Source organism: Colletes latitarsis, chromosome 2 (genome assembly GCF_051014445.1).
Source record: "Colletes latitarsis isolate SP2378_abdomen chromosome 2, iyColLati1, whole genome shotgun sequence".
Lineage (NCBI taxonomy): Eukaryota > Metazoa > Arthropoda > Insecta > Hymenoptera > Colletidae > Colletes > Colletes latitarsis.
Genome location: NC_135135.1, coordinates 22,649,795 through 22,676,438, shown reverse-complemented (window position 1 = coordinate 22,676,438; position 26,644 = coordinate 22,649,795). Strand labels below are relative to the sequence as shown.

The following is a 26,644-nucleotide window of genomic DNA, read 5'->3' as shown; positions in this document are numbered from 1 at the left end:
TTGAACGACCCCCACGCGACTCGTTCTCGCTATTTATAAGTCTCGATAGTTCTAGAAAGCTATTCATGGCTGATCGTTGCACCCGGTCGTGCTCCAAAACTCTCACCAAATTTTGGCAAACTTTCTTTCTTATCTCGTTACTTTGTCGTCCATCTCTTCCTAACCCAAACCTTTCTAAATCTGAACAGTTGCGTTGAACTTCTAGATCTTCTGCTTGTTTGCCAAATCGTGCAACTCCATTAAATGAAAACAAAAGAAATTGATAAAATGCAGTAAACGGCTCGTATCGAGTTTGAGTAATTTTAGGATCTATGAGTAAATTTACGTGTATTTTTGTGGGCGTGATAATTTATAATTTCGTTATTTTTTCAGATTTCAAAACGGAACTTTGTAAATGTATTTTTAAACGCATAGACTTTTACACGATGCGAAAGGAATTTTCGATGCAGCGCCGTGATTATCCCCTTTAACATAAAAGGCAATGCCGCCTCCGCGTGTAGATATGTACTTCTGATTTTCCATCGGAGCCGATCGGAGTACAAGCAGGAAGGTGGAAACACGTCCTGACGGCGAAGCCACGTTTCATGCGAGAGCCACGACGTCGAATTTAAATCGAGACAGTAAGGCTCGTATTGTAAACTTTTAATTGACGTTGTCCATGGCGTGCGTCAATCCCGTGACAATTTGTTATATCACGAGGAAATTTAATTAGGAATAATTTATTCGGAACGGTCGCTTACGTATTACAATATTTAACTCATTCTTTATCGCGTGTCCTCTGACGCACCGATATTTATGAGAAACCGTCGCACGCGTGCGACAGCAACGATCGTCTACTTTGTGCCGTGTAAACAAATGAAGTAAGAACTATATTAACCGTAACACACTGTACGCAAGTTGGCCTATTTAAGTTTTCTTGCTTGTGTAGGCTTCGTCTAACTTGAGAATTAATTTTTTTAGGTCATTAGTGAAAAGTCACCATTATAGTTCCAGTGTGGAAGACACATTTCGTTCGTTGGAAGATTTCGTTGAGTATCTACATTTTGAATCATAAAAATCGTATAAAATCGTTGGGACAAATTCTAAATTATGTAACGTGTTACAGCTACCCCGTGTTACTTTGGATTCCGGGTATTGTCTACGGGTTGATATTCCGTTAGAGGACGAGCAACTGAAATACACCTTCTGGTCGTCAAGTTCATACGCCTACGGTGCGTGTAAAGCTTTGAGCCTCGGTGACGCTACCGAGTTGCTCGTCTATGATCCACGAGCGTCTGCTAGGTTAGGTTGACGGGGGAAGGGTGACTGGTGGACTGGATCGCCGGCGGGACGCGGGGGAGGGTGGAATGAATTAGAGGGGAAAGAGTGCAGCGAGAAAGAGAGGAGAGTAGCGTAAAAGGACAGGGCTGGGCGAGTAGGGTCGAGTAGGAGGGAGGAGAGCGTAGGTACGGAGCGAGGTTAGAATGTTGCATCGCGTCGCTGCGCTGTCGTTGCATTGCGTACCGTTGCGTCACTCTCTTGTGCAGCGTTTCATTCAACTTGTAGTCCCTCGCACGAAGGTCAAGCGGTCGTAGCTGTCGCGTTGCGTCGTCTCGATGCGTCCTTCTACGCTCTCTCCTCTTTCTCCTTTCGCCGCTGTCGGTTTTTAATTTATTCCCTATCGCATAACTGGTAATTTTGGTCTTTTCCTTTTTACATGTACGATAGTCGTAGGGTTTCTCAAACTTTACCATGGTCAAGAGTAACTTTAATAAAAAATATTATCGAGGAATAAACTGTTCCGTCGGTCTTTCTCCTTTCGAGTTTGATTTCGTCCCGATCGCGTTTGCGGTTTCGGTCTTCGTCGCACCGCTTTCTTCGGCGTCTTTTTTGTCCATCAGTTTCCCCTCGGTCATCCATCGCGACAGAGGCTATCCTTTTCTCGAGTCGGCCGTTTCTTATTCATCGATTCCGTTTCTCTCTCCCTCGTGGGTCCAGGCTCTCCGTTGCCCGCCTCTCTGCCCCTTTTGTCGCCTTCGTGGCCATATTCTCCTTCTCCCTTCCCGCTGCTCTTTTTCCACTCTTCCCCCTTCCGTCACGTCAACTTCAACAGGTTCACCGTCCATTCATGCCTCCATCGAGAGCCCCGCGACTCTTTGATCTAGCTTCGTACGATCGCGACCTTCTCTTTTCGCTCTGATCCTTGCGATCTTTATCGCAGCCCTCCGGTTTACCGGTTTCCGATCATGCGGCTACTGTGTCCCATTGTTTGAAGGAATGTCGTATACATGTCTCTCTGGAAACCTATTGCTAGCATATGCGGCTCGCTCGCTGAAATATTAGTAGGCCAATCTGCGTCGCGAGTGCTGCCAGCGAGACAGCGAGCAACCAAGCCCGTTAAATTATCGAAGGAAAGATGCTTTAACCGAGGGGTGAATCTATTTTAAAACGTCTAATTCGTTTCTTGAGTCGGTTGGTAGTCAGTTTCGCGCGAACTTCGTTTTCGCAGAAATATCTGAGGTCAGGGAAGGGTCGAAATCGAAGCGACGCAATAAACTATAGTGGGACGGATTAAAAGAGTGTGCTTGGGTTTTCTTTCAGCGCGATGCTAGAGGCGTGGGCAGCTATCTGGGAGGCGGCAGCATTAGCGACGGCGGCGGCATGTTGACGGTTATGGCGAAGTTGATGAAACAAGAGCTGGCCTCTGACGCCGAGGAAGAGGGCCTGGTGCCAGCCCTCCCCGGCAGGTTTACCTCGATGCGGAAGGTGCCATCTCTCTCCGACCTGTCCGATCCAGAGAGCTCTCTAGGTGAGTTTTTATTCGACTTTTGCCCCGAGGCCACTCTGGAGCTTACGGTTAACTGGAAATCACCACCGACCGCGTCGTCGTAAATTCGCGATGCGTCGACGTCCTTCTTGCTTGTTAGTCCTTGATCGACGCCGTGGATATCTTCTTGCGTCGGAGTATGACGACGTCTCTCGAACACAGACGCAAGAGTTTTATCAGTAAAGAGAGTAGTCGAGTTTTAAGTTACTTGCGTCGATTCGCTTCTAACATCCTTTTGTTTCAGATATAAACAGAGTCGTAGAATTTACAAAAATTCCAATAATACGAAAGGATTACTGTTCCGAAACCATTAGAAGCCCCGGCAGCGTCTATTCCCAAAGTTTCAAACGAGTATCTTAGGGTGTGATTTCCAGTTACAAACGCTCGAAAGGTCTCTAGTTTCGTAAGGAAATCGGAACTCGGTTCTTCTTTGGCGAGAAAGGCTCGGAACCGATCGAGTCGCGACACAGAGACGTACGGTGACGACGCGATTCGTCACGCGACTACGTATCGAGCGTTGGCGTGAGAAAATTGCACGCTCACGCGTGTGTTTACCCGGCCAGTCTAGTAATCGCCGAGGCAAATGTTTCAATTAACCGCATACGCGGCCATTGTAGTTTTAACGCGTTACGAGATACCTATTGTCCGTGGAGAGAGAGGGTCTCGGTTTCGAGGCCCTCCCTGTGTTGATCGCGTTAATTCACCGCGCGTTTCACTACCGGCGGGGGACACTAAATTTCCCGCAGTCTCGCTGCCGTATTCGTCGAGCGTTTTTACTTGTTAACGCGCGCTCGTTACGCGGCACGAACGCGTCACGATCGCACCACGTAATCGTAATCTCTGTTTGTTTCGCGATAGATCCCACTCGAATTATTCTCTTAACGTCGATACCTTGCGTATAATTTTTTACATTATTTAGCTCCGAAACGTTCGTCTGGAAAAAATTACTTTTACCGCTATGCACATTATTATTGGTACCCTGTAGTTTACTTTGGCTTATCATACTATATCAAATGAACGCAGAGTTGCGTGACTGGCCGCGGACGAGAAACCTCGTACGTTAATAATATCTCGTAAAACGAATAACGTGCAATTTTAAACAGTCGATGTACCAGAACTCGAGTTAAGGATTTTCGCGAGGATTATAGCCGGCTTCCGGATGTTCGATTCTATGCAGAAACGTCGCGGAATGTTGTTTACGAGCAGAAGGGACCGCGCGGCGACGAAGGAATTCTGAAATCAGCTTTTTGAAACACGATCGATCCCACCGACGTCGTCGATGTAGCGTCCTGTTAACTGTTGAGATTGCGACACTAAACGGTGCACTTACATCGAGTGACGCTTGCATAATATGAGCGCTGGCTGCATAAGCACTAACTCGTGTATAACTTGTCCGATTAGATCGCGCAGACCGGCTCGCGCGCGACGTTGCGTGTTTTTGCTGTTTTAAAATTTAAAACGACGCTAGAGGCGAAAACTTCACCACGGTCGTTTCGGAAAGATGAGAGACCCCAGTTCGTAATTCGTCCCTTCACGGGTACAAAGTACCGCGAACAAAAGATTTTGTAGGGACGAAACCAATTACGAGGGCAGCTTTTTTCACGGTTCGTTTCGTGAGATCACGCGAACGCGAGACCCCGTCGACATATTGTAAATAGTAATTCGTAAAGCTATCTTCTTAATAAGAATATTAATTTTGGTATTCGATAAATGGATGAACCGTGGTTCGACCACCTTCTGTACATCGAGCAACGATTCCCGCGGGAAGTATTCGACGACAAATTGACTTTGGACGTTCCGAAGGTACCCCAGGGTAATTGACATAGAGCGTATAGGGTTCGCCTTAAAAGTTTGGCGGGTCGATTTGCATACAATCCGTTCGAAACTCGAGACTCGCCTCGAGAAAAGAGATTCCACGCACGGTGGGGTTAGCCTTTATACGGGGTGACCTATTGAGACAAGGAACGCAAGATACGATCGAATCGGAATCGTTACGAAGGTAGCCTACGCAAAGTGCAACGTCCACGTGCTATCCGATTTCGCGATGCTGCAACGTGGACACGCGAAACGACGTTGCGTTTAATTGGACCTCTGGTGCGTGTCCGAGACTGCTCTTAACTGCCGTCATTAGAGCGTAGCTAGTTTTTGTACTAAATCGTGGATGGTTATGTTACGGTGCTCTTCCACCTTGGAATCAATCAAATTTCATGAACGATCTAGGCCACGGTTTAATTGCGTTTTTTCGTTACTTCAATTATAAGAGATTTAGAGAGTTAGATACGACGACAGGTACTCGGGTTTGCAAACATTTCTATGGCATTGTAAAAATTGAGGGGTGGGCTCTTCCGCCCCCCTGGGGAGCACAACAGTGCCGTGTGCGTCATATAAAAGGTCTCTCCCCAGTCATTTCGCTATCCCCAATACTTCCCGAGAAAATAGTCCGGAACACTTCCGAAGGGTCACATTGTGTGTGAAACAAATTGCATACATTTGAATGTTTCTGTAATATTTTGACTCCGTGTTTATTCAGCGGATGTAACGATTAGGTATAGGAATTCAATTTGCACCAGACACCTGGGCATTTAGCAAATGCAGAAGAAAATTATTGTGAAAATTATATCGTGAAGCGCAGGTTCATCTAGGAGCGTAATATTTTTAGCGTAGCAGTATTGTTTCGATTTCACGCCCGCGAAGGAAGGAACGCGCGTCGTCCTTGACAATGAACACTTCGACGATGCAATTGCGTCAATGCAGTTGGCACAATGGCTATTAATATGCACTTGTGCACACGTTTCCTTTAAGGAGCCAACGAAGATATCGATTAAAATATTTCGGCGACCGTCTCTCTGGACGGCGGGACAGTACTAAAATAACGATCGAGAGACTCGTCAACGTAAATAGAATAAAATAGTAAACGTGTCCCTAATTTGTTGGGTATTCAGGCTCCGCGACTTTTAAGAGTCTTGTGGCTCGTTACGTTCCGATATCTTGCGTTCCGAAATTTCGAAAAATTCGCGAGGCAATTCGATCAGAGCGAAGTTTTTTACAGCCGGTTGTCCATCGCGTTTCGCGTTTTTTTACGAGCGCTAACGTTTCTCAACGCACCATTTTAGCAAGGTGCCGAGAGAAATCCGAGAAGTATTTAGTAACTAGTGCCAACGGCAACCTCGATTTGTTGCTCGAGCGATTCAGACACCGTCGAAAGGTAAATGCAAACAAATTCTGATTTAACGTGTCACGAATGTTCTTGTCCGCCTCGAATAATAGAGATCTGCAAAAACTCGCGATTGGAACGAAATCCAGGCTACAGCACTAACAACTCGTGTAGTTTAACGATCGGTCCCTGCACCTTTAAGCTTGCTTTCATTGTCGATTTATGAATAAACAAATATACTCCTGGTCTCGAATATCGTGCAGTTATAACGAGGATGGTTACTCCGATGTTACTTGGATTCCGGGGTTTCAGTCGTCAATTTTTTCGAAATATTGCGGTTTATTTCGCGGGAAATCAGGAAAAATCGGAGGAACGGAGAGAGGGAATCGGGTGGCATGTAAGCCGGAGCACGAGTAATTCTTGTTACTCGCGGCTCGGCGAGCACGATCAAAATGTAGCGAGAATTTACGAATTGGATAATCAGCAGCATCCTCATTAAGGCCCCCCCACTGAACGCCCCCGCCTTCCATTCTCCTTTACTCGCGTGTGTATACGTGCTCGTGTACGCACGCTTCGTCGCGAGTGCCCGTCGCCGTCGTATCCACCCACTTATCTATCCGCTCGAGCACGCTCGCCGCTGGACGACAAATTTTTCCACTGATTCCGCACACTTTTCCGACTCGCGACCCCGTGAATCATCTTCGCAATCGCTTTAACCCGTTCCCTCTATCTCTCGTGCTTTGCTTGTCTCCACGCGATCCCGTTCGCCACGGAGATTTATTTGCTTCGACCCGGAAACAGGAAGCAAGGCGAATCCTACCGCGAAGGAAAATTTCGAGGAAAACGCCGAGTCTTTTTGTATTTAAAGATTTCGGTGATATACACGCGTGCAAAGTAACGCAATTTGATGTTTGTCTATTAAAACAACTGTACGCGTGACGAATGCACGGAGTTATCGTGATCGCGACACGTGTATGTAATTAGTAGTTGCGAGTCATTCAACCTCCGCGAGCGTGTGTGTCGTCATCGTGGACGTAGCGTTTTTCCCACGGTGAAAATTGATCGCGGGAAAGTAAACTTTGTCGAGTTCTACAAGGAGAGCTTGGAATTCAAAATCGAGGCATTTCCCTTTCCACGATCACGTGCGTGTCCGAAGGTTGCCGATTCGCGTGAGTCATTAACATGTTCGGTTATCGACTGGCAGAGCGTTTAACGCAGACCTGTTAGCTCGCTCGAAGGAAGTCGAGGTCTAATTTTCTCGCGAGAACTCGATGAAAATCGTCGTCCAGAAACTTTACGCGGCGTTTATGTTTTCGTATCGACGCCTTGCACAGAGGTGCATTGTTCTTTCGTAATCGTTGAAACTTTGGACGCGTTCCAAAGCTTGCGAACAAGCGAAACCGAACCTTGAACATGGTTGGATCGAGAAGTTGGTCTAGTAGATACAGTGGACGCCATTTTGGAGAACACAGTTTCGAGAAAATCTTCATTATTTGGGGGGAATTCGAGTATAGGCTGTTTGGAAATACGTAATCGAGAGTATCTTCTTTACAAAAATTAAAAAAAAAAATATTCCTTCAAGGTAGAAATTTTGAATGCGTCAGAGGCTAAAGATCTTTCGAAAGGGCGTTAACGGTCGTAAGGAAATCTTGTGCAACAAAGTTTCTCGAATCGAAGGAACGCAAAGGTTCGTTTAAAGAATTTCTCTCCCCACTGGTGGTTCGCGTCACGAAGGGTTTTTTGTTCGAGTCGAGCGAGCTGCGCTCGAAGCCAGAGACGGCGACGTTTACATTTTCCTGGCTGTCGCAGGAGGCCATTGAATAATGCAGGTTTTCTGCGACTTTGTCGTAACAACCGTGTCCACGCTATTGTTACCCGATCCCCTTCTCACCCCCTGCCACCTGATAGGACGCTGATGACAGTTGGTGGCCGGAATGTTTTATGCAAATACCCATTGTCCTCGGCGACATTGACGCGTACCCGCGAGAAATTTGTTTCTTTCGCGCTTCCTTCGACGACGACTACGACGACGGCCGATCCGATGCTCCGTAGGACTAGAGGAAAACCGACACGGGTCGCTTCTAATGAGAAAATTGCGTCCAAACGGGACGGAGTCGCCTTTCGTTCTAACCGTCGCAATCGCGACGCCGGCTTTCGAGTTAATTAATCCGGTCTCTGGTTCTTCTGGGTCTTCGGGCTGATCCGTGAACTACAAGCAATTGCCGACTATGGTAATCTCGGTTCGGCTTAGACCTCCAAAGGAACACTAAAAAAAATTATTTTTGTACTCGTTCATAGATACTTGGTATTTTACTGTTATTTTTTCGACCATAGAAACGACGTCATACCCATATACAGGGTATTCGGCCAACCCTGGGAAAAATTTTAATGGAAGATTCTAGAGGCCAAAATAGGATGAAAATCAAGAATACCAATTTGTCGATGGAGACTTCGTTAAAAAGTTATTAACGTTTAAAGTTTCGTCAATACTGATTTTTTTTCTCGAAAGTGGGTAAGATTTCGGGAGTATGTCTATTCACCAAAAATGATTAAAATTGACCCCCGCAACTGAAAATAATTTTTCCATAATGATTTGAAACTTTTCATTTTCGCCGAAAAATATCAGTGCCTACTCGAATTTTTTTCTCGAAAATGGGTAAGATTTCAGGGGTATGTCTATTCACCAAAAATGATTATAATTGACCCCCGCAACCGAAAATATTTTTTCCAGGACGATTTGAAACTTTTCAATTTCGCCGAAAAATTTAGGCACCTATCCGAATTTTTTTCTCGAAAGTGAGCAGGATTTCGAGGGTATATGTATTCACCAAAAATGGTTCTAATTGACCCCCGCAACCAAAAATAATTTTATTTATTTTTTTATTATTTTTTAACGAAGCCTCAGTCAAAAAAGTGATATTCTTGATTTTCGTTTTATTTTGACCTCTAGAATCTCCCATTAAAATTTCTCCCAGGGGTTGGCCGAACACCCTATACATATATGAGGTTGGGGAAAAAGAAGTCCATTATTTCCACGTTTATTTCAAGACTTCATTGTTCGACTTAGTCAGATATCTGTTTTAGTATGGGATGTCACTTTTCCAATATCACCACAGCCATCTAAGTGAAAAATAATGGATCTCTTTCTCCCCGATATTTACTAGCAATTTTTTTCTATTCACTTCGTTTCTCGAGATTTGTTATTTATTTTTAAGTTATGCGAGGTATTTCTCGAGACATTAGACACAGTCTATCCCCAGGAGGTTTTTGCGTCGTTCTCCGGTCCCGTTCGCCATTACGGTCGGCGTATTTCTATTATCCCTGGTGGTTCTCGAGGGGGGGTAAAAAAAGTAATAAATCTGTTCCGCAGGCGGGGTCCCGAAATCCGCCACGTGGGCGAAAGGTGATCGTCCAGAGGTGTCGTTCGCGTTGGCAATCGCCGTATGACGAGCAGAGACGGTCGGATATCTGCCCCGGAGGGCAACGGACGACGCTCGAATGCAACCGGGCGTTATCGATCTGCGTTTTCTTTCTCTTTTTCTTTGGCGCGTAACGTCGAACGGCGGAGGTTGCGTGAAAGACGCGTCGTAAACGCTTTGGCAAGGCCTGTCCTTCGGTACCGTAACACATGGCCGAGGCATGGATAAAAGTGACTGGGCACCTCGGGCCCTTCGTAACACACAGGGCACGTAAGGCGTCGAGCCATGCTCATCCGGTGCTCGCTACCTGGCCTGCGGAATAAATTGGATATATATAAACACGTATCCCGTGGCTCGAAGGATCGCTTCTCGGAATGACAAATTGACTTCGCGATCGACAGCCGCGAGCTCCTTCGCTTTTCAGGATCCTCGACTGACTCGAAACCTGTCGCGGTACCGAGAATACCAACTCTTCTGCGAGTAGATCCCTCCTTTCGCGCACGATCGTCGGTGTTTCCCTTTGTCGTTGCCTTCCTTCGGCGTTTTTTAAACGCAGAAGACAGATCGGGAGATTTCCCCCGCGTTAAACGGCCACGGACTTTCGAGACGCGTCGTTACGACTTTAATGGACGAAGAATCGGACTACCAGGAACCACTAGAATCTGATTCGCTCCAAATAGCAACGGAACAAAAAGACGGTCCCCCGTTGGTAAAGCAGCGATTCTTAACCCCTCTTTATCGACGGATCTAATGAAAAGAACCTTCTTCGAAACTGTGCTGCAAAATGATTAAGAATCACTGCTCCGAGCAACAGACCTTCCAGCAATAACTGTAGAAAAGATAACTGTGCTACATTGTTTTTGCTAGAAAAACTATCCCCGTAGATCTAATCTCGGTCCCCGACACCTAAAAGATCTATTCTTCGCATAGGAGACGCGCAAACCGAAACAACCGTTTATCCGTCGCTGGTCAAATAAAAATAGAAATTCCACGAATGGCGTCTTTTCACGGATTACGTATTATTTGAATAAAATGTTGCCTGTTTCTGTCGAAGTTCGTCGAGCGCGTGTCTCGTGGGCGGGGAAAGCATTTAAACGGCGAAAGACTAGAAAAAAAAAGTACACGTCTGTGGTTGCAACATGATTGATAAGATTCGTCGATGCGAACAACGGGCGACAGTCTAGTCACGTAGGCAACACCGGTCGCTGGCGGTATATTAAAAGTAGCGAGACAGAAAGATACGGACGATCGGAGGTAAAGTTTACAGCCATCGTTGGTTTCCCCGAACGACGACGACGACGACGACGTTCGATCAGATCCTTTGCATATTCTCCCGTCTTCACGCGTCTTCTATGTGGGTACAATCGATTCTGCATATCGACGAAGGATAACGCGTGAATCAGCCTCGACCGTGAAAAGGCGAGTGAATTTATTTATTTGCACCGTTGTCGCCGAATTCCTGTTTTCCTCTTGCACAGGAGGCGAACACAGCGACACGGAGTCTCGCTGTTCGATGTTATTCAGAGAATTTGTCGTGTCTGCGCGATGCATCTTCTGTTCTCGGAAGACCTCGACGCTCGACAGATTCGAAGAATATCGCGAATGAACGTGTATCTTTGAAACATTGGGGTTTTAGAATTAGGGATTCAATATTTAGGGACTTAGGAAGCATTAAATTCTTGATTTTCGAATGGTTGGACGCGCCATTTCAGAGTCCATTTCGTTTTAAATCTAAATTTTTCAACCCCTTGCCGTGCAGCGACGAGTCTTATATTTATATTAAAATCGGGGTTAATGATCGTTGTCAAGTCGAAAGGACGCAACAGAGTGGTAGGAAGTTAAAGTTCTTGTTAACGGATGATCAATTCCGCGCGTCGAGCGAGTTCAAAGGCTTCGTCCGAGCGTCGGTGAAAATCAGAAATCACGGAGGGCACCGGCCACAATCGTCGGGAGTATTTGTCACGGCGAACGAAGGGAAAATGAGGGAAAAAATGCGGTCGAAGCCTGACGAGTGCATGAGAATGTACGCGAGTGGCCGTGGGGAAGTGCGTCGGACGAGGGTGCACGCTCGAAAGGATCACGAGAGGGAAACGTGAACTCATTGGGCCGCGTTAACCGGTCCCACGCTTGAATATCATTCGCCGTTTTTATAGATTATCGAGCCCTCGATCGCCCTGGACGCGTATAATTAATTACTCGGGGAAATCAATGATATTCTCTCCGAAACAAAGTAAAATATAATAGCGAGGTCGAAAAGTAGGTGTCAAAGTTTACACGTTTCGGCTCCCGAAACAAGTGAATTGGCAGAAATACAAGCAGCTAAGGGCCTCAGGCCATAGTCAGGGCCGTACGAAGAAATGTTTTATCCAGTGTCGCCATTTTTAGAGGTATCGTATCAAGTAAAGGTCTTACTCAAGTCTTCTTTAATATCTTAATTTACCTGCTTATAATATATGCATGTAAAAAATGAAAAAAGACATTTAGAAAGGCACCCTCAAGCAAGATATCATGAGTTTAGTTACGACCTTGCTATATCGTGGCCCGGGTTATACTTCTTCTTCGACGTGTCGCGTAACCGAAAGGATATCGATGCTCTTTAGTTGCGTGACTTTTCGAAGAATTTGTTTCGGACTTTGATAATTATTATCTCGATCTGTAACTGAAAAATAAGCCGCCAGGCGCTTCCCCCGGAGTTGCACGATTGCGGTTCCGCGGAGAGGACATTGTAAATTAAGTTGGTCCTTCGAGTGGAAGGGACCCAACAGCTTACGGACCAATTCAGACAGCGCTTTCAGCTGACAAAGAGAGTTCAAAGCGACGTTAATTGCCGGCCGGGGCAAATTAACCATAAATTAAAATCCCATTCGGGGGCGATTCTGGCCATCGTCGGTTCCAGAGTGTCCGGAATTTCGTCTCGGTCTCTTCTTGCGTAATCCCTGCGAACGATACTCTCTTTTTTGTCGTTGTTTAAGGAGCTCGTCGGTGAAATGCGGGTCGTTTATCGTCGAAAGGAATCGATCTCTGGCCGCGTTGCACTCTTTCCGAGAGTGCAGAACGAAGCATTGCGCGAAATGCGTAACCGCAGCTGTGCGTGCGGTCGAGAAACCTCCCCTTTCTCTCCCCTCCAGCGGTTCTCCCCCTTCTCTGGACGGTTCAGGGTCTCTCTCCCTGTCTCTCCTTCGGCCCGGTTTGCTTACCTACCGGAGACCAGACGCAGATACGGTTCTCACGTCCTCGATCCCCGGAGACGACGATTTACAGTTTCAAACAAACCCTCCTTCTCCCCTCTTCGGGCCTCCGCGCCTCCACTCTTCCTCTTCTGGCTCGGACAGATGCTGCTGCGATCCAGAGAGGGCATTTCCAGATTTTCAAATTGCCCTGACAACTTCCGCTACTCCCCAACGAGCTTCGTCTATAAGCTTTCTCGAATCTTCTCGAATGCTCTCGAAAAAGAGAATTTCCAACTCGTATTTCGGAATGTTTTTTCTCAACAACTCGATTCGTCTTAACATCGAATCGCAGGCAAATGTTCCAACTCGAAGCTTTCGCCTCGTCCATTGTCCGAGCCGAGAGATGCAAACACGAGCAGACATTCGCAAATGAATTGTATTATTAATAGTTCTTGGAATCGTTTCGCTGCGAAACATACGGACGGCGCGTTTGAAGATGACTAACATAAAGACAAATATTACACGATTAAACAACCACGACGAAGCGATTAAGCAGAGTTAAGGGATATTTTTTTAATCATTATGTTTAAATTGAGAAATAAATTCCTCCGTTACGATCGAAGGCTCGCGAGCGATATTTAATTCTGTCGGTGAAGAAATTTTTCTAGTAACGGGTTCGCAACTTGGATTTTAATTGAAATGCTCGATGGTGTTTTGTGTCGCGGGTATAGCTTAAGGCATCTTGATTATCGTAATACGTGCTGCTATGCGGCGCGTTATTGCCGATGAAAATTCGCGTATGCATCGTCCGCTGATAACGAGAAGGGTCTGTTCGTTATTTCTGGCGCTCCCGTTGGCCGTTTACCTTCTACTTTTAATAATGGTCGCTTGATCTTTTAAATTCGTTATCGCGCGACAGCAACTGACAGCTGCCGTTTCAATAATTTATGCCTCGACTCGTTCCACGAATCGAGAATACGATGCATCGAACGTCTATTTTTAGGGGCCTATAAATTTTTCAAGTGCCAATCTGTCGGGCGCGAATTTCTCTCCGATTCATCGCGACTCTCTGAATCGCGGCCGAGAACGATCGATAGCTTTGTATTTTTGTGAATGAAACTGGAACTCCGGGGGAAAACTGATCGTCGCTCGAAATGGAAAATTCGAGACGATAACGCGTTGAACATTATGGACAAATCCACCTTCCCAATTCCTTTTTAGAAGGAATATAAATAGCATGATGCGTATAGAGAACTTGCGGAACAGATATAAGAAAAATACTAATATAGTACAAAGCTTCGATCGAAAGCGGATTCGAGAGACTTTTTTAGCTATTTATATACTTGAATGGGGGCTCCAGGAAATGTCGACTGATCGATTCCCACCAGAAACGGGCGCAGTTTTTGCGTAGACAACTATTTCAAACACCAAATAGAAAACACGAATTAAATTAGACTTTTCGATTAGATGATCGCTCCAGGAATTAACAGCCATTTTATTCGTCGCGTGTTGTTCGAATAAATTTGATAAGTAGACGCGAGAGTCGAAATCGCGTCTGGTACCTAAAATTGTATGGCGCGAAACGTCACTTTCAATTGCCGTTCGCCTTAAATAGTCGTTGCCAGGGGCATCGGTCGGAGGCGGTCGATAGAAACGAACCTTTCTCTCCGATACCTTATTGAGCGGGATTTAAAGATAGTTTAGCTCGTGAAAAATGCATACGCTGCTTGTCCCCGGCGTTGATCCGCGCGAATGATTCTGCTCCGTCGGGGCTGCCGATCGAAACCAGAGAGTGTCTACCTCTGTCGGTCTCGTTCATCCTGCCCCGGTGCATCGAAGCTTCTATGGTTTCCCCGTAGACGGCGACGCCATCGTCGAGTGACCCACCACGGATAAAACAGAAATCTCCTCGGGTTCCCCGTTCCAAGGATCCATGGAAGTTGCGTTACCTTGAACGAGTGGGTGCGCAATTCAGCTCTGGTCTAGCACAGGTGTCTTCATTCATCGAGATCGCTGCTCGATAGATTCGCCATTCACTTTATGAAATTTTTCACGCAGAGAGTACGCCAGTGGCATTTCAATCTAGCCTCTATGGGATCTAGATTAAAAATTGCCATTTTTTTGGCTAATTTAAATATCTATAGATGTCGAATTCGAAATTGTGACAGTATTGGTACTAGTAGAAAGTTCGTCCAGTGTCTCGATTGCCCATTTTACTGTACATCCAACTATTGCAAGAAGCAATAAAGAGTGCCCCTGGGCGATATATTATATGACCGAGAGAAATCTGTCTTTCCGCCATTAAATTGCGTTTTCATAACACCTAATAGTGCGATGAGTCTTGGCCAATCTTTTGCGACGATTCTGATCGTTAAATCCGAATTTGATCCAGGACGTTCTCCCTGATTCTCAGATCAATCTTCCCCAAACTCTGACAAGTTTTTTTTTTTTTTGTGATAAAGCCATAGGGAAATGGTTTTCGGTAGAGCTTTATCAAAGTTCTTAGAAGTAAAATTCTCGTGTAGTTCTGCTAGCTTAGGGTTCGCGTTCGACGCGGAGGTTGGAGCGGGCACAGGTGGGGGGCGATAAGGAGCAGATAGGAGGGCGAAGGGAATAAAGGGAGAAGGAGAGAAACAGGTAGCAACAGGTTGTGACGTCACGAGGCGCCACGCGACTCTCTGTTCATTCACGAGGAGGCAAGGAGAGAGCCGGAGACGAAGCTGGAGCGGAGCAACACACCGGCTGAGGCTGCGCGGAGGGTGGACCAGGAACTAATAACGCCGCGTCGGTGCCTTCTCTCGTTCGTGTTTTCTCACGTGATTCGACAAGCCGGTTTATCTGTTGGACGGCCACGAAACGACCCGGCCCGGCAATTAGTAGCCCGTAACGGTTTAATTCGCGTCGAATCCCCGAGCCTGATTCCTGATTTCCAGATCGATACGCGCCGCAAGCATTAAACGGCCGTCCGCGTTATTACGGACGTCGTTAAAACAACAGCCCTCTCCTCCTCGTCTTCCTTCGCCGATAAATTGAACGGATATTTCTATAAACCTTCTCCAAAAAATCCATCCCCAACGATGACTCCCACCAAACGTCAGAAAATCATCGATCTCTCGCGTCACGAACTCTTCCGCGCTCTGACTGCCTGACCAAAACTTTCATTTTAGGCAATTGTACCACTTCAAATTTCTCGTAGCAGTTGCTTTCGTAATCTTGATCAAATTTATGAATCATATTGCCACGGTGGTCACCGGTGACCGGCACTTTGAACTCACGAGCGCGTTCCAATGTTATTTACACTGGAAGAACCCTAATAACCCAGACAAATTCGATATCAGGAATTAAAATCGAGCGTTAAATATTCCATATGTAGTAACAATTAATAACTTTTCACGGCGTAAAACTTCAAAGATGAGGAAAAGGCGCTCGAAACGAGAGTGTCGCTTGAAGATTTCTCGACGCAAAAGTTTGGCTCAATCTCCGTGGATCGTATATCATCCCGCGGGGTTTATCGTTCTTTTCTGCGCGGAACGCGGCGGTTCCACTTACGACTGTAATATTTTTTTCCGTTTTTCTTCTCCGTTGGCCTCGCGATGCGGTCGTAATTCTTTTTCGCGCGTCTTCGGGGATACGAGAGATACCCGGACGGTTTTAAAGCGACGCTTTTACGACGACCGGTCCACTTTTTCGGGAGATTCGAATCGGACCGAGTCGGATTCGTCGAAGCTCGCGCAACCTTGGCGGTCAGTGCACCGCGATTAGGGTGAAACATGTCGAGATATCGAGATTATCGTTTGTACGCGTCAAATTAAAAATCAATCGTGCCCTTGGTTCTTAAAAATCATTCATAATTATCGAATCGCGGTTCACCAGAAGTTGAGGATTTATTCGCGATCGAGAACAGTGGGAACGAATGCAAAATGTTTATGAATGGGCGCAAAAAGAGGCCGTCTAATAATATATCGATGTACCATTTGCAAAAAACAGGAAGCAAACGCGACTACAAAGTGCAATGTTTTCCGAGATATTTATTGACTAGCAGATAATACAGGATATATCAAGAATTATAGGTAATGTCATAACCGGCTGATAGGAGTGGCAAAAAACAAGAAAAATTATCTAAGTACACGTGCGAGCGCAAATTAACAGTTCTCCTAGATACGCATTCAGCTTTTCATTTATCAAGTTTTTCGCGCGAGCGATCATCAATTTGAATATCTGCTTTAAACTCGCTCGTCATTCTACGATAGTTGCAATAGTACGCGACAAACTTAGAAAATGAAAACCTGAATATCGCGAAACCCATTAGTTTCCAGACGTATGTTTACTCGGAACCTTTTATTTGCTTGGTCGAGTTCTATCACTCGGTTAGAACTTTGCTCGTAGGTACGTGGTTGCGACACATCCGGGATTCCGTCGTTGTGCTTATGTTCGTATTAAATATATTTCGTCTCCCGGAGTCTAGGATTCCACGCAGATTCTCGATAATTTAGAAATAATCCACGAGCATTGGGTAAACGAAACTACCTCGTTCTCTTGGTCGTCCCCGTTTATAATTTCAGAGCGTAATTACACGGGAACCTGCTCTGTTTCTTGCGTAAAAGTCATCACCATTTAATACAAATTATACGAACCGGTACTTCGCTACCATCTCGATCTTTATTAGCAACAATCTTGGCAAACCGATCCTGCTCGGTTGTAAAAACTTATTACCGAGATCGTTGCAATTTCTCCAAGTGCTTCGTTACATTTTTGTTTCTCTTTTTCTTTTTCTCTTTTTTTACAGAATTTCGAGAATTTATTTCAAACCTGTACGCGTTCTAATAATTGCAATAAAACCCTAATTTTAGGTCTCGGAGCTCTCCGCTATTCATTATCCGCAGGTATTTCTGGTTTGGTATCTTTTGATGGCCTTTAACGATGCATTGAAAAATAAACGTTAATAAACCCCTGCATTTTTTATTCTCGACGTTCCTCGGTGCTCGAAATACGTTTGTCAATATAGAAAACCTGAATTCAGGCATTTTATATTCGGCTAAAGACCATTTCAGTTTACGTTCTCGTTCGATCGTTACTACAGATGAGCTTTATTGGGGACAGATGCTTTATGGAGCAGGAAGTTCACGTATGTTCTCGAGCTATTCGGCAGGTATGCGTGATTTTGCTTTGCCAGCGAAAGAAAATATACATCGGATGACTCACGAACAACAGATTACCCTCCTCGGGACGGATATAAGATTATACTCGAGACACTTTCACAATTTTGCATATGCATCGAAATTGATTTCCTCCGCGTGCAACGGTTAAAATAAAATAATATATATATTTACATTGGATCGAGTAATCGTTAGATACGCGATAATTTTCACTAATTTGTTCGTAAACCGTGCAACCAACCGTTCCAGGAGACGTTAGTCCACATTAGGTTAATAAATACGCATCTTGTCATATAAATTACGCTCAAAGGAGGATAACCACCCTTGAAAAAAGCTTAACTTATCGCAGTCAGCATTAACATTCTCGCGCTTACGATTTATAGACCTGGATTCGCCACGGTATCTCAATGTATAGGGTGTTTCCTCTAACGAGGTGCACGATTTTTTGCAACATTGCGTTTCTCTTAGCCAGACAGACGCCATCTTAGGGTTTTCAAATAGGATGGGATATTCTATCTCAGATAACATCGAGACAAAGTCGATATTAGGGGTCGAAAGTGATTGGTAACTCACGCTAATGGGGTGTACAATTTTTTATTAGCAATATTGCGTTTCAAGACGCCATATTGGGGTTCTCAAATAGGACCAGATATCTTATTATAGATGACATCGAGACAAAGTCGATATTAGGGGTTAAAAGTGACTGGTAACTCACGCTAATGGGACGTACAATTTTTTATTAGCAATATTGCGTTTCAAGAATCCTTCGAAAGCACATTTCAAGACACCATATTAGGGTTTTCAAATAGGACCAGATATCATATTATAGATGACATCGAGACAAAGTCGATATCAGGGGTTAAAAGTGACTGGTAACTCACGCTAATGGGACGTACAATTTTTTATTAGCAATATTGCGTTTCAAGAATCCTTCGAAAGCACATTTCAAGACGCCATATTAGGGTTTTCAAATAGGACCAGATATCATATTATAGATGACATCGAGACAAAGTCGATATTAGGGGTTAAAAGTGACTCGTAACTTGTTCTAATGGGGCGTACATTTTTTCATTTGCAATATTACGTTTCGAAAATCCATAGGACCAAATATCATATTATCATAGCAAAATGAGATATTAGGGGTTAAAGGTAATAAGTTTGCTTCCTTGTATTTTTAGTTCATGGAGATTGACTTCCGCGAACGGGCAGGGAAAATGGTCGTGGAAATTGGCTCGAATTTCCTTCGGCGGACGATGTGTCGTGCACATCCTTCGAGGTCCAGGATGACCCCGAGTTCCTTACCCCCGGTCGCTCGGTTTATCCCTACCCGCGTCTCGCGTTCGCCCGTGGAAAGAGAACCACCACGCCGGGAACGGTGTTCGAGGGGAAAGAGGAAAGGAGAGTACTCTCCCCACCACGTGGCGAGTAGCCACGCGAGTTCATTCATGAGATCGTGGGAACGCGGCTCACGGTGGGTCCGTTTTACCCCATCCTCCGGCTCCTTCGAGCTTCTCCTTCCCTCGACGCGGTCTGCGCCTCGCTGCTTTCTCTCCGCTTGCGTTCTCCGCTCGCCTTGGACCTCTCTCCTCTCCCTCTCTCTCTCTGCTTTACAGTTTCTCTCTTTCCTTCTCTCCTCCCTCTCCCGCGGTTCCTCTTTTTGCTCGTCGCCCCGGAGACTTGATTTCGTTTATCGCGACCTCGGGCCCCCGCTCGGTCCCCGTTCGCTCCTTTTCAAGCTTTCCTCCTTTCTTCGGGCGCTTTTGTTTTTTCGATAATTGCGAATTGAAAGAGCCGACTGGAACGGATAAACCTCCGTTTCGATTTTGGCAAACCTGCGTTTGCAATTTCTGGAAATGGTACCTTTCAAAGAAGCTTGCAGGATCTAGCAAGAGTTACATTCTGGGTACTTCGATCTCGATGAAATTTCTTTGATTATTAATTCACGGTTTCTTTGGAATATCTAAATGTCCATCGTCGAAGGAGATTGCAGGATACCGCAAGGTCGAGCAACTAATGTGTCTCTTGCTACATAGTAATCGGAGTACTTTGCCTGTCTCGATCAGATTTCGTTGATTATTATAATAATCGACAGTTTTTGTGGGCCACCACAAAGTGGAACATTCCAGCAGGATACGACGAGGACAACCGCCTAACGAGTGACCATTTGTTTAAGATTCTTTTAAAAATTACCACATTTACAGTGGAACATTTAACTATAAAGTAACCGTGGTTTTATTCTAGAGGCCAAAATAAGACGAAAATCAAGAATACCAATTTGTTGATAGAGGCTTCGTTAAAAAGTTATTAACGATTAAATTAAAAAATTTCAAATCGTTATGGAAAAATTATTTTCGGTTGCGGGGGTCAATTACAATCATTTTTTATGAATAGATATACCCCCGAAATCCTACCCAATTTCTAGAAAAAAATTCGAGGTGTGAAATTTTTCGACAAAATTAAAAAATTTCAAATCGTTCTAAAAAAAATTATTTTTGATTGTAGGGACCAATTACAATTATTTTTGGTCAATATACATACCCTCGAATTCCTAACCATTTTCGAGAAAAAAAATCAGTATTGACGGAACTTTAAACGTTAATAACTTCTTAACGAAGCCACCATCGACAAATTGGTATACTTGATTTTCGTCTTATTTTGGCCTCTAGAATCCCCCATTAAAATTTTTCCCAGGGATGGCGGAACACCCTGTATGCTAGTTCTTACGTTGTTCTCTGATTTGCATTTTTTTCGAAACGCTTGGAAATGGTATTAATCGCCAGAGGAAGCCGGGTGTCTCTCGTGGCAGGAACAATCCGCTAACGAATGTCTTTTTCTACGCGTAGATCGAAATACTTTGGTGGATCTTGATGAGATATCCACGGTTATTAATTTACAGTTTCTTTGGAACACCTAGGAACGGTACCTTCTGCGGTCCACGATCTTCTTTCTGCAGTTTTTCTCTCGTCCTGGCTCATCATGTCCTATTAGAGCTTGTTCCCTCTTCCGCTGGTTACTTTTGGTTCCTCTTTATTACTCCGTTTCTCGTCGGATAAACATCTAACTCGTTCTCCGTTCGCTTTACCTGCCCGGTCGCTCGGTCGATCCCCTTCTCCGCGTGTTATGGGCTCACCGAGGTACAGTGGCTGCCACAAGTTGCGTCACCTCCTCGTCCACCAATTTTTCAATCGTTAAAAATGCCTTAGAACCATCAAAAACGCATCTTATCGTCGTAAGTTAAAATTAAAATTTCAGTTTTAATTTTTTTCATAAAGGATTCAAAGTTCTATCATGCTAGACTTGCACGAGCACGAAGAATGATCATTAAACTATAGGAAAATATTTTTGTAGTCCATTTTTTTATTATCTTGGTGTACAGCGTAATTTTTTTAAAGCTAGTTGGTTCCCACTGGTACCGAACTTACTTTAAACAAACAATATGGAAAATTTAAAATAGTTAAAAAGGAAACTTTGATTTTGACGCTGTTAGGCGAGAATCTTCCCTTAACCCAAGCATCAGAAGTCAATAAATTGTTATTATCTAAATTCTAAATGTTTCCTGTAAAAACTGTCGGCATTAAAGTCTCCATAAAATTCTAGATTCGTCACTTATTAGATTGTGGATCTGGTTCTAGTGATCGATGGTAGATACCGATCTCCTTTCGAAGGATTTCCTTTTCCGCGAAAAGCGTTGCGAGATTCGGGAAAAGGTCATCGTCGCGTTAACGCAAATGACGCACGAAGAGGAAGGAAATGGTGAAAGAATGGCTCGATCGGAGTCCTGGGACTTTCGTAATTCGGTCTCGCGAGCCTTAATGCTCTTCCTGCGGCTGGCCGCCGATCGGTGGACGGGTTCGGTCGCACAAATTGGCTCGATTCGAAGCGTTTGGGAGATTCTTTGCATCGCTGATGCATTCGTGCCGACGCCGTTCGGTATTTCTGCCACAGCAAGGCGTGTCAAACTCGTTTCGGGCCCGAAAGCCAATTTGCGTTTTGCTACCATGTTGCAAGGGGCTCCGAGCCGTACAGTTATTCCGCGACTGTCGAAAATACGCGAACGCGCCGTTTCCAACGATCTTTTCCCTGTATCGATCGAAGGGCGCCAGGTGTTTCGAAACGAATTTTTATTCCAAGCCCAATTGGTGTTGACACGAAACCAAACGAGTTGCCACGGTTCCGTCCAATTCGAAGATCCACAAACGAGCGCATAAAAGCTTGCAACAACATACCGATGCGTTTATGATCTCGTTTCTCACCGACGCGTTCAAACGTTTCAGCCACTGTTTAGATCCAGATTCGCGAACGAGCCTATAAACGTTCCCCAGGGACGCACGAAATATCACTCGAAGTAACAGGTGACGAGTAGAATCGAGAGATTCGAAATATTTTATTCCACTATATCGACTTCAATTTTAATTGCACCACAGACATTAGTAAACAGGTTACAGAAATTAACGCTAGAGGAAGTGAGACAGAAATTTTATTATTTTTTTAATGGAATGAAAGTTGCACTATTCAGAATTGCACAGCAATCGATTAATTTCATTGGAAATATAAAGTCATTAAATATGGCCTTTTAGACTTTATCGTAGTTATTGTCAACTGTGATTCTTGGAATAGTTGAATTTTTTTTCTCGAAAGTGCGTAGAATTTCGAGGGTATGTCTATTCACCAAAAATGGTTGTAATTGACCCCAGCGACCAAAAATAATTTTTTTAGAATGATTTGAAATTTTTCACTTTCGTCGAAAAATTTCAGCCATCTACTCGAATTTTTTTCTCGAAAGTGCGTAGGATTTCGAGGGTATATCTGTTCACTAAAAATGATTGTAATTGACCCCTGCAACCGAAAATAATTTTTCCAAAACGATTTGAAATTTTTTTTTTTCGCCGAAAAATTTCAGCACCTACCCCCTGTCGATTTTTCTTAAAAATTCGTTTTCGATATTTAATACATTTGTTTGAGGCTATACCTCGATTGCGACGATCAAGATAAGGAGTTTGATAATCGTTGGTCCGTCGGTAAACATCCTTAAGAACGAATTACTCGTAATATCCGAATGCAATAGCTCGCGCTGTTATACTCCGTCGAGTGTTACACTGTGTAAATGATAATAATTTTCCATCGAAACGCCTGTTAAGGTGCGCATTGTACCCGGAGCGAGTGGCTGTCCGTGTTGGTCGAACTTCCGCGAAGGAGATTCAGATTGCACGGCCAGTTTGGAGCAACGGAGCGACTCGGAGGCGTTTCGTTTCGCTCGCTTCGGGCGTCGTTGTGTCCGTTGCCTTCGCGAGAGAATAAATTAGAGGAATGGTGGACGGTTAGCGTACCGTCGTCGTTACGCAGTAACAACCGCATTCGACGTTAACCGCTCGTTTAATAGGGCCCGGCGTACACAGCTGATTCGTATCTTATCCCGCTGGCCAGGTGTTACATTACAACGCGGCGTAACTCGCCAGGTTGCGGCATTGTGTCGAAGAAAAATGATTTAGCCCCGACGCGGAGGGTATTAACGATGCAAATAGATTGATACACCCGTCGATGAGATTCCCCTTCGCGATCGATACGAGCAGATATCGACGTTTTCGACCGGGCCCGACCGAGGGAGAATCACTGTCCGATTTCTGGCCGGATCGCGGACCGTGAAAGCGAATTATTAACAATTTCAGGCATCGTTATCTGCGGTCGGTATGCGGTGCACTCGAATAAATATTCTAGGTCAGTGACAGGGAGAACGGAATTCGGTATCGAGTGGATCCTTTTTCATTTTACGAACCGTGGAAATATGTAAATTGTTGATAACTCCCCGTACCGTCCGCTTCAAAATGCCCGCCATTTTGGTCGCAATTCTGCTATGTGCTGGCGCGATAGATTTCGTTAGAAATTGCGTGTAACAATTAGGTAGATAAGCTCTGCTGTCCTCTCGACGTCAAGCTTAATTCAAAGGTCGCTAAAATAGTTGCAATCTATAATCCACCTCGCTGTTCAACAGTAGACTAGTGTCTTTTTGTACCGTTGATCAAACTGAGAGATTTGCTCAGAGATTTGTCCCCAGATTCGATCGCCTTTGATCGACTCTTAGGTCGTGAGGTAAAAAGGTGCACTGTCGGGGGTCGTTGGGTTCGCGAGAATTGCTACGCGTGTTCCAGCAAGCTACACTTTGGTCGAGATTCGTGACACGTCGGAACTTTCGCGGCCTACTGTACCCGACGACCTCTACATGGTCGGCAGCCGGTGGAGACATAATTGCGGCTCGTCATCGTGCTGCCGGGCCTCAGGGTACCCCTCGTCCTCTCCTTCTCTCTTCTGGGGAACCTTCGTCGACGGATGTTCCGAGCTCCCTTTTCCCTTTCTCCGCGTTCTCGTTTCTTACGCACACTCGCCGTGGATTCGCGAATATTCGGATCCAGAACTCCGAAACACGACTAACCCTTGACTCGACGTCCATATTCTGGAGTCCAGCTTGACGTAGGAAATGTTCGCTAGTGTCCCAAGCATCTGACAATTACTTCACCAGTACCTCGATTTTTATACGAGCCAGTCTGATCGATTTATATTCCACTGTAAGTTCGAAGATTTAATGTAATTATTCCATGCTTGTAAGGAAAAGCATAGATTTAGTCCAAGAAAAAATACCACACAATTGTAGTTTCGTTGTCGCACTAAGGAAATACAGGGTGTTCGTCCACCCCTGGGAAAAATTTTAATGGAAGATTCTAGAGGCCAAAATAAGACGAATATCAAGGATATCACTTTCTCGATTGAGGCTTTGTTAAAAAGTTACTAAAATATTTCAAATCGTTCTAAAAAAATAATTTTTAGTTGCAGGAATCAATTACAATCATTTTTGGTGAATAGACATACCCTCGAAATTTTACGCATTTTCGAGAAAAAAATTCAATACGGGCGGAATTTTAAACATTAATAACTTTTTAACGAAGCCTCTATTAACAAATTGGTATTCTTGATTTTCGTCTTATTTTGGCCTCTAGAATCTCCCATTTAAATTTTTCCCAGGGGTGGCCGAACACCCTGTATATAAATCTTAGGGTGTGAGGAGAAACAGGTGAACAATTTTCGAAACATTTAATAGCTGAATGTTTGGTACCGCGAAGGGTTGATAACCCTTTTCTCGATTCCTCCGATGGCTTCACGGGGCCGACACGATGCTTACATATTGATGTCCACGTGCGGCGCTAACTTGGCGCTGAAACATCGAAGCAGTTCTTATCTGACGTTAATCGGATACGGTAGTTTATACGTATGAACGCTTGTGTGACCAAGGTCGGGCACGGTGCGTCTGCTTCTCCGAAGCTTTGGCCCAGTGGTGCACAAAGCACGGTAAAACGAACTCCAAAATAAATTCGAAAATTAAATTTTTCTCACAGTATTTTATGTCAGACAGTGCACCGAAAATTTGTCTCTTCCATGGTCCTCGAGCTTGACCATTTAAATCTGAAACACCCTGTAGAAGTAGAGTCGAAAACGTCGTATAATAAATTGCTCGATCGGATCAGCGATCAACTTCATTACTCGATTAACGTAAACATTCATTCCCAACGAATTTACGAACACGAAGAGTCCACTTTGTGTCTTCGACCGTCTTATCGGATCAGCGAAGGCTCAACGTCAAGCGAAAGATTAAAGACTACACTAAAGCGGAGATTAATTTTAATCGATTCGCGATTGAATATACCGCGCGTCGTCATCGAGAATACCTCTATTAGTAATCAGCATTAATAACGGTACGAAAGAAGAGGTACGATCGGTGGTGGAAAATGGCGGAGGACAGAGATTCGGTCGGTAAAAAGGAAACGCGACAAAACAGCAGCGATACGAGGTTTAAAAACGATTCCAAGAGGCTTGGGGGGTGGGGAGGAGGGAAAAATAAAGTGGTATCCGCGTGGAAGCACTATCGGCAACAAAACGATAAACGTTCGTCGGAGCACGAAACGGCCCGACAAAGCGGTCCCGCGGTGCTTCTTCTTTCTACTTGCTCTCAATTAACAAATCGATCGCATTAAAGCAACCTCCGAGGAGAACGAAGGTGGGAAAAAGAAGAAAAGGGGTAGCCGAGGGGAGGGAAGGAAAAAGGAGAAGAGGCTCTAGCGAAGAGGGGAAACGGTCGCGAGCTTGTGGCTCGGAGGAAGACGAGAGGGGGTTGGGTACTCGGTGCGTATCATACGCGCCATTAATCCTAGAAGATACGGCTCGCCGCGCGTTTTACGAGCGAACGTTTATTCACCATTTCGAGCCTCTTAACGTTCGCCGCGGAATATCAGGCTTTAATACGTCGAGACGGGAGAACGCGAGTAGCTGTCCGCGCGCCGGGTACCCGTGGCTTCGGTTTCTCCGCAACTTGCGCCACAAACCGTCTGCCAACCCTAACCGTAACCTGGTTAACGCCTCGACATTCTAGCCCAACCAAAAATCACGTTTTTAGAGAAGTTTTATCAAAGATCAAGATATCAGTTTGCACCACCGATAGCCTTTCTTAAATATATTTTCTGCGTGCAACGCCATCTTGCACCGGGGTTGAGAAATTCATATTATTAATAATGTACCAGTGATAATCGTATTATACGATTGTTTTCAGAAGCCAAACGTAATTTGGATGATAGAGGTTTAATCAGGCGTGGTATCTCTGTTGAGTTTCTTTTTCGATTAATTTTTTAGCGTCCGACTTAGTACGAATCGTTGCTTTCACCGTCGCGTTGCGTACGCGGCCTGCCGTTTCGAAAGGCGCACGTGGAATCGACGACAGGTCCGAGATCCGGACGCGGTCGTCGTCAGAGAGACGCGGGTTTCATTAAATCGTCGATTATCGCGATACGAGCTCGACTAATTTTGTCTTCGGGATCTCTGCGGTCGTTCCGTTACCATGTTGCTGAATTTACTTTTGAAGGGGGACGGGGGGAGGGGGCACGCACAAGTTATTTTCC

At 44.9% G+C, this 26,644-nt stretch overlaps 1 protein-coding gene across 4 annotated transcripts in view; it reads left to right on the top strand.

The window, feature by feature from the left end:
* The window catches only part of Pnt (ETS transcription factor pointed), a 133,149-nt gene that overhangs the window by 13,897 nt on the left and 92,608 nt on the right, over window positions 1–26,644 (top strand). For 3 of the 4 annotated variants that reach the window (XM_076780079.1, XM_076780069.1, XM_076780071.1), the window contains exon 3: window positions 2,581–2,788. In XM_076780079.1, the coding sequence (XP_076636194.1) occupies window positions 2,581–2,788 (208 nt within the window). Of the gene's footprint in view, window positions 1–559; window positions 621–2,580; window positions 2,789–26,644 lie in introns of those variants that run through there. The other variant, XM_076780072.1, reaches the window with a different exon arrangement.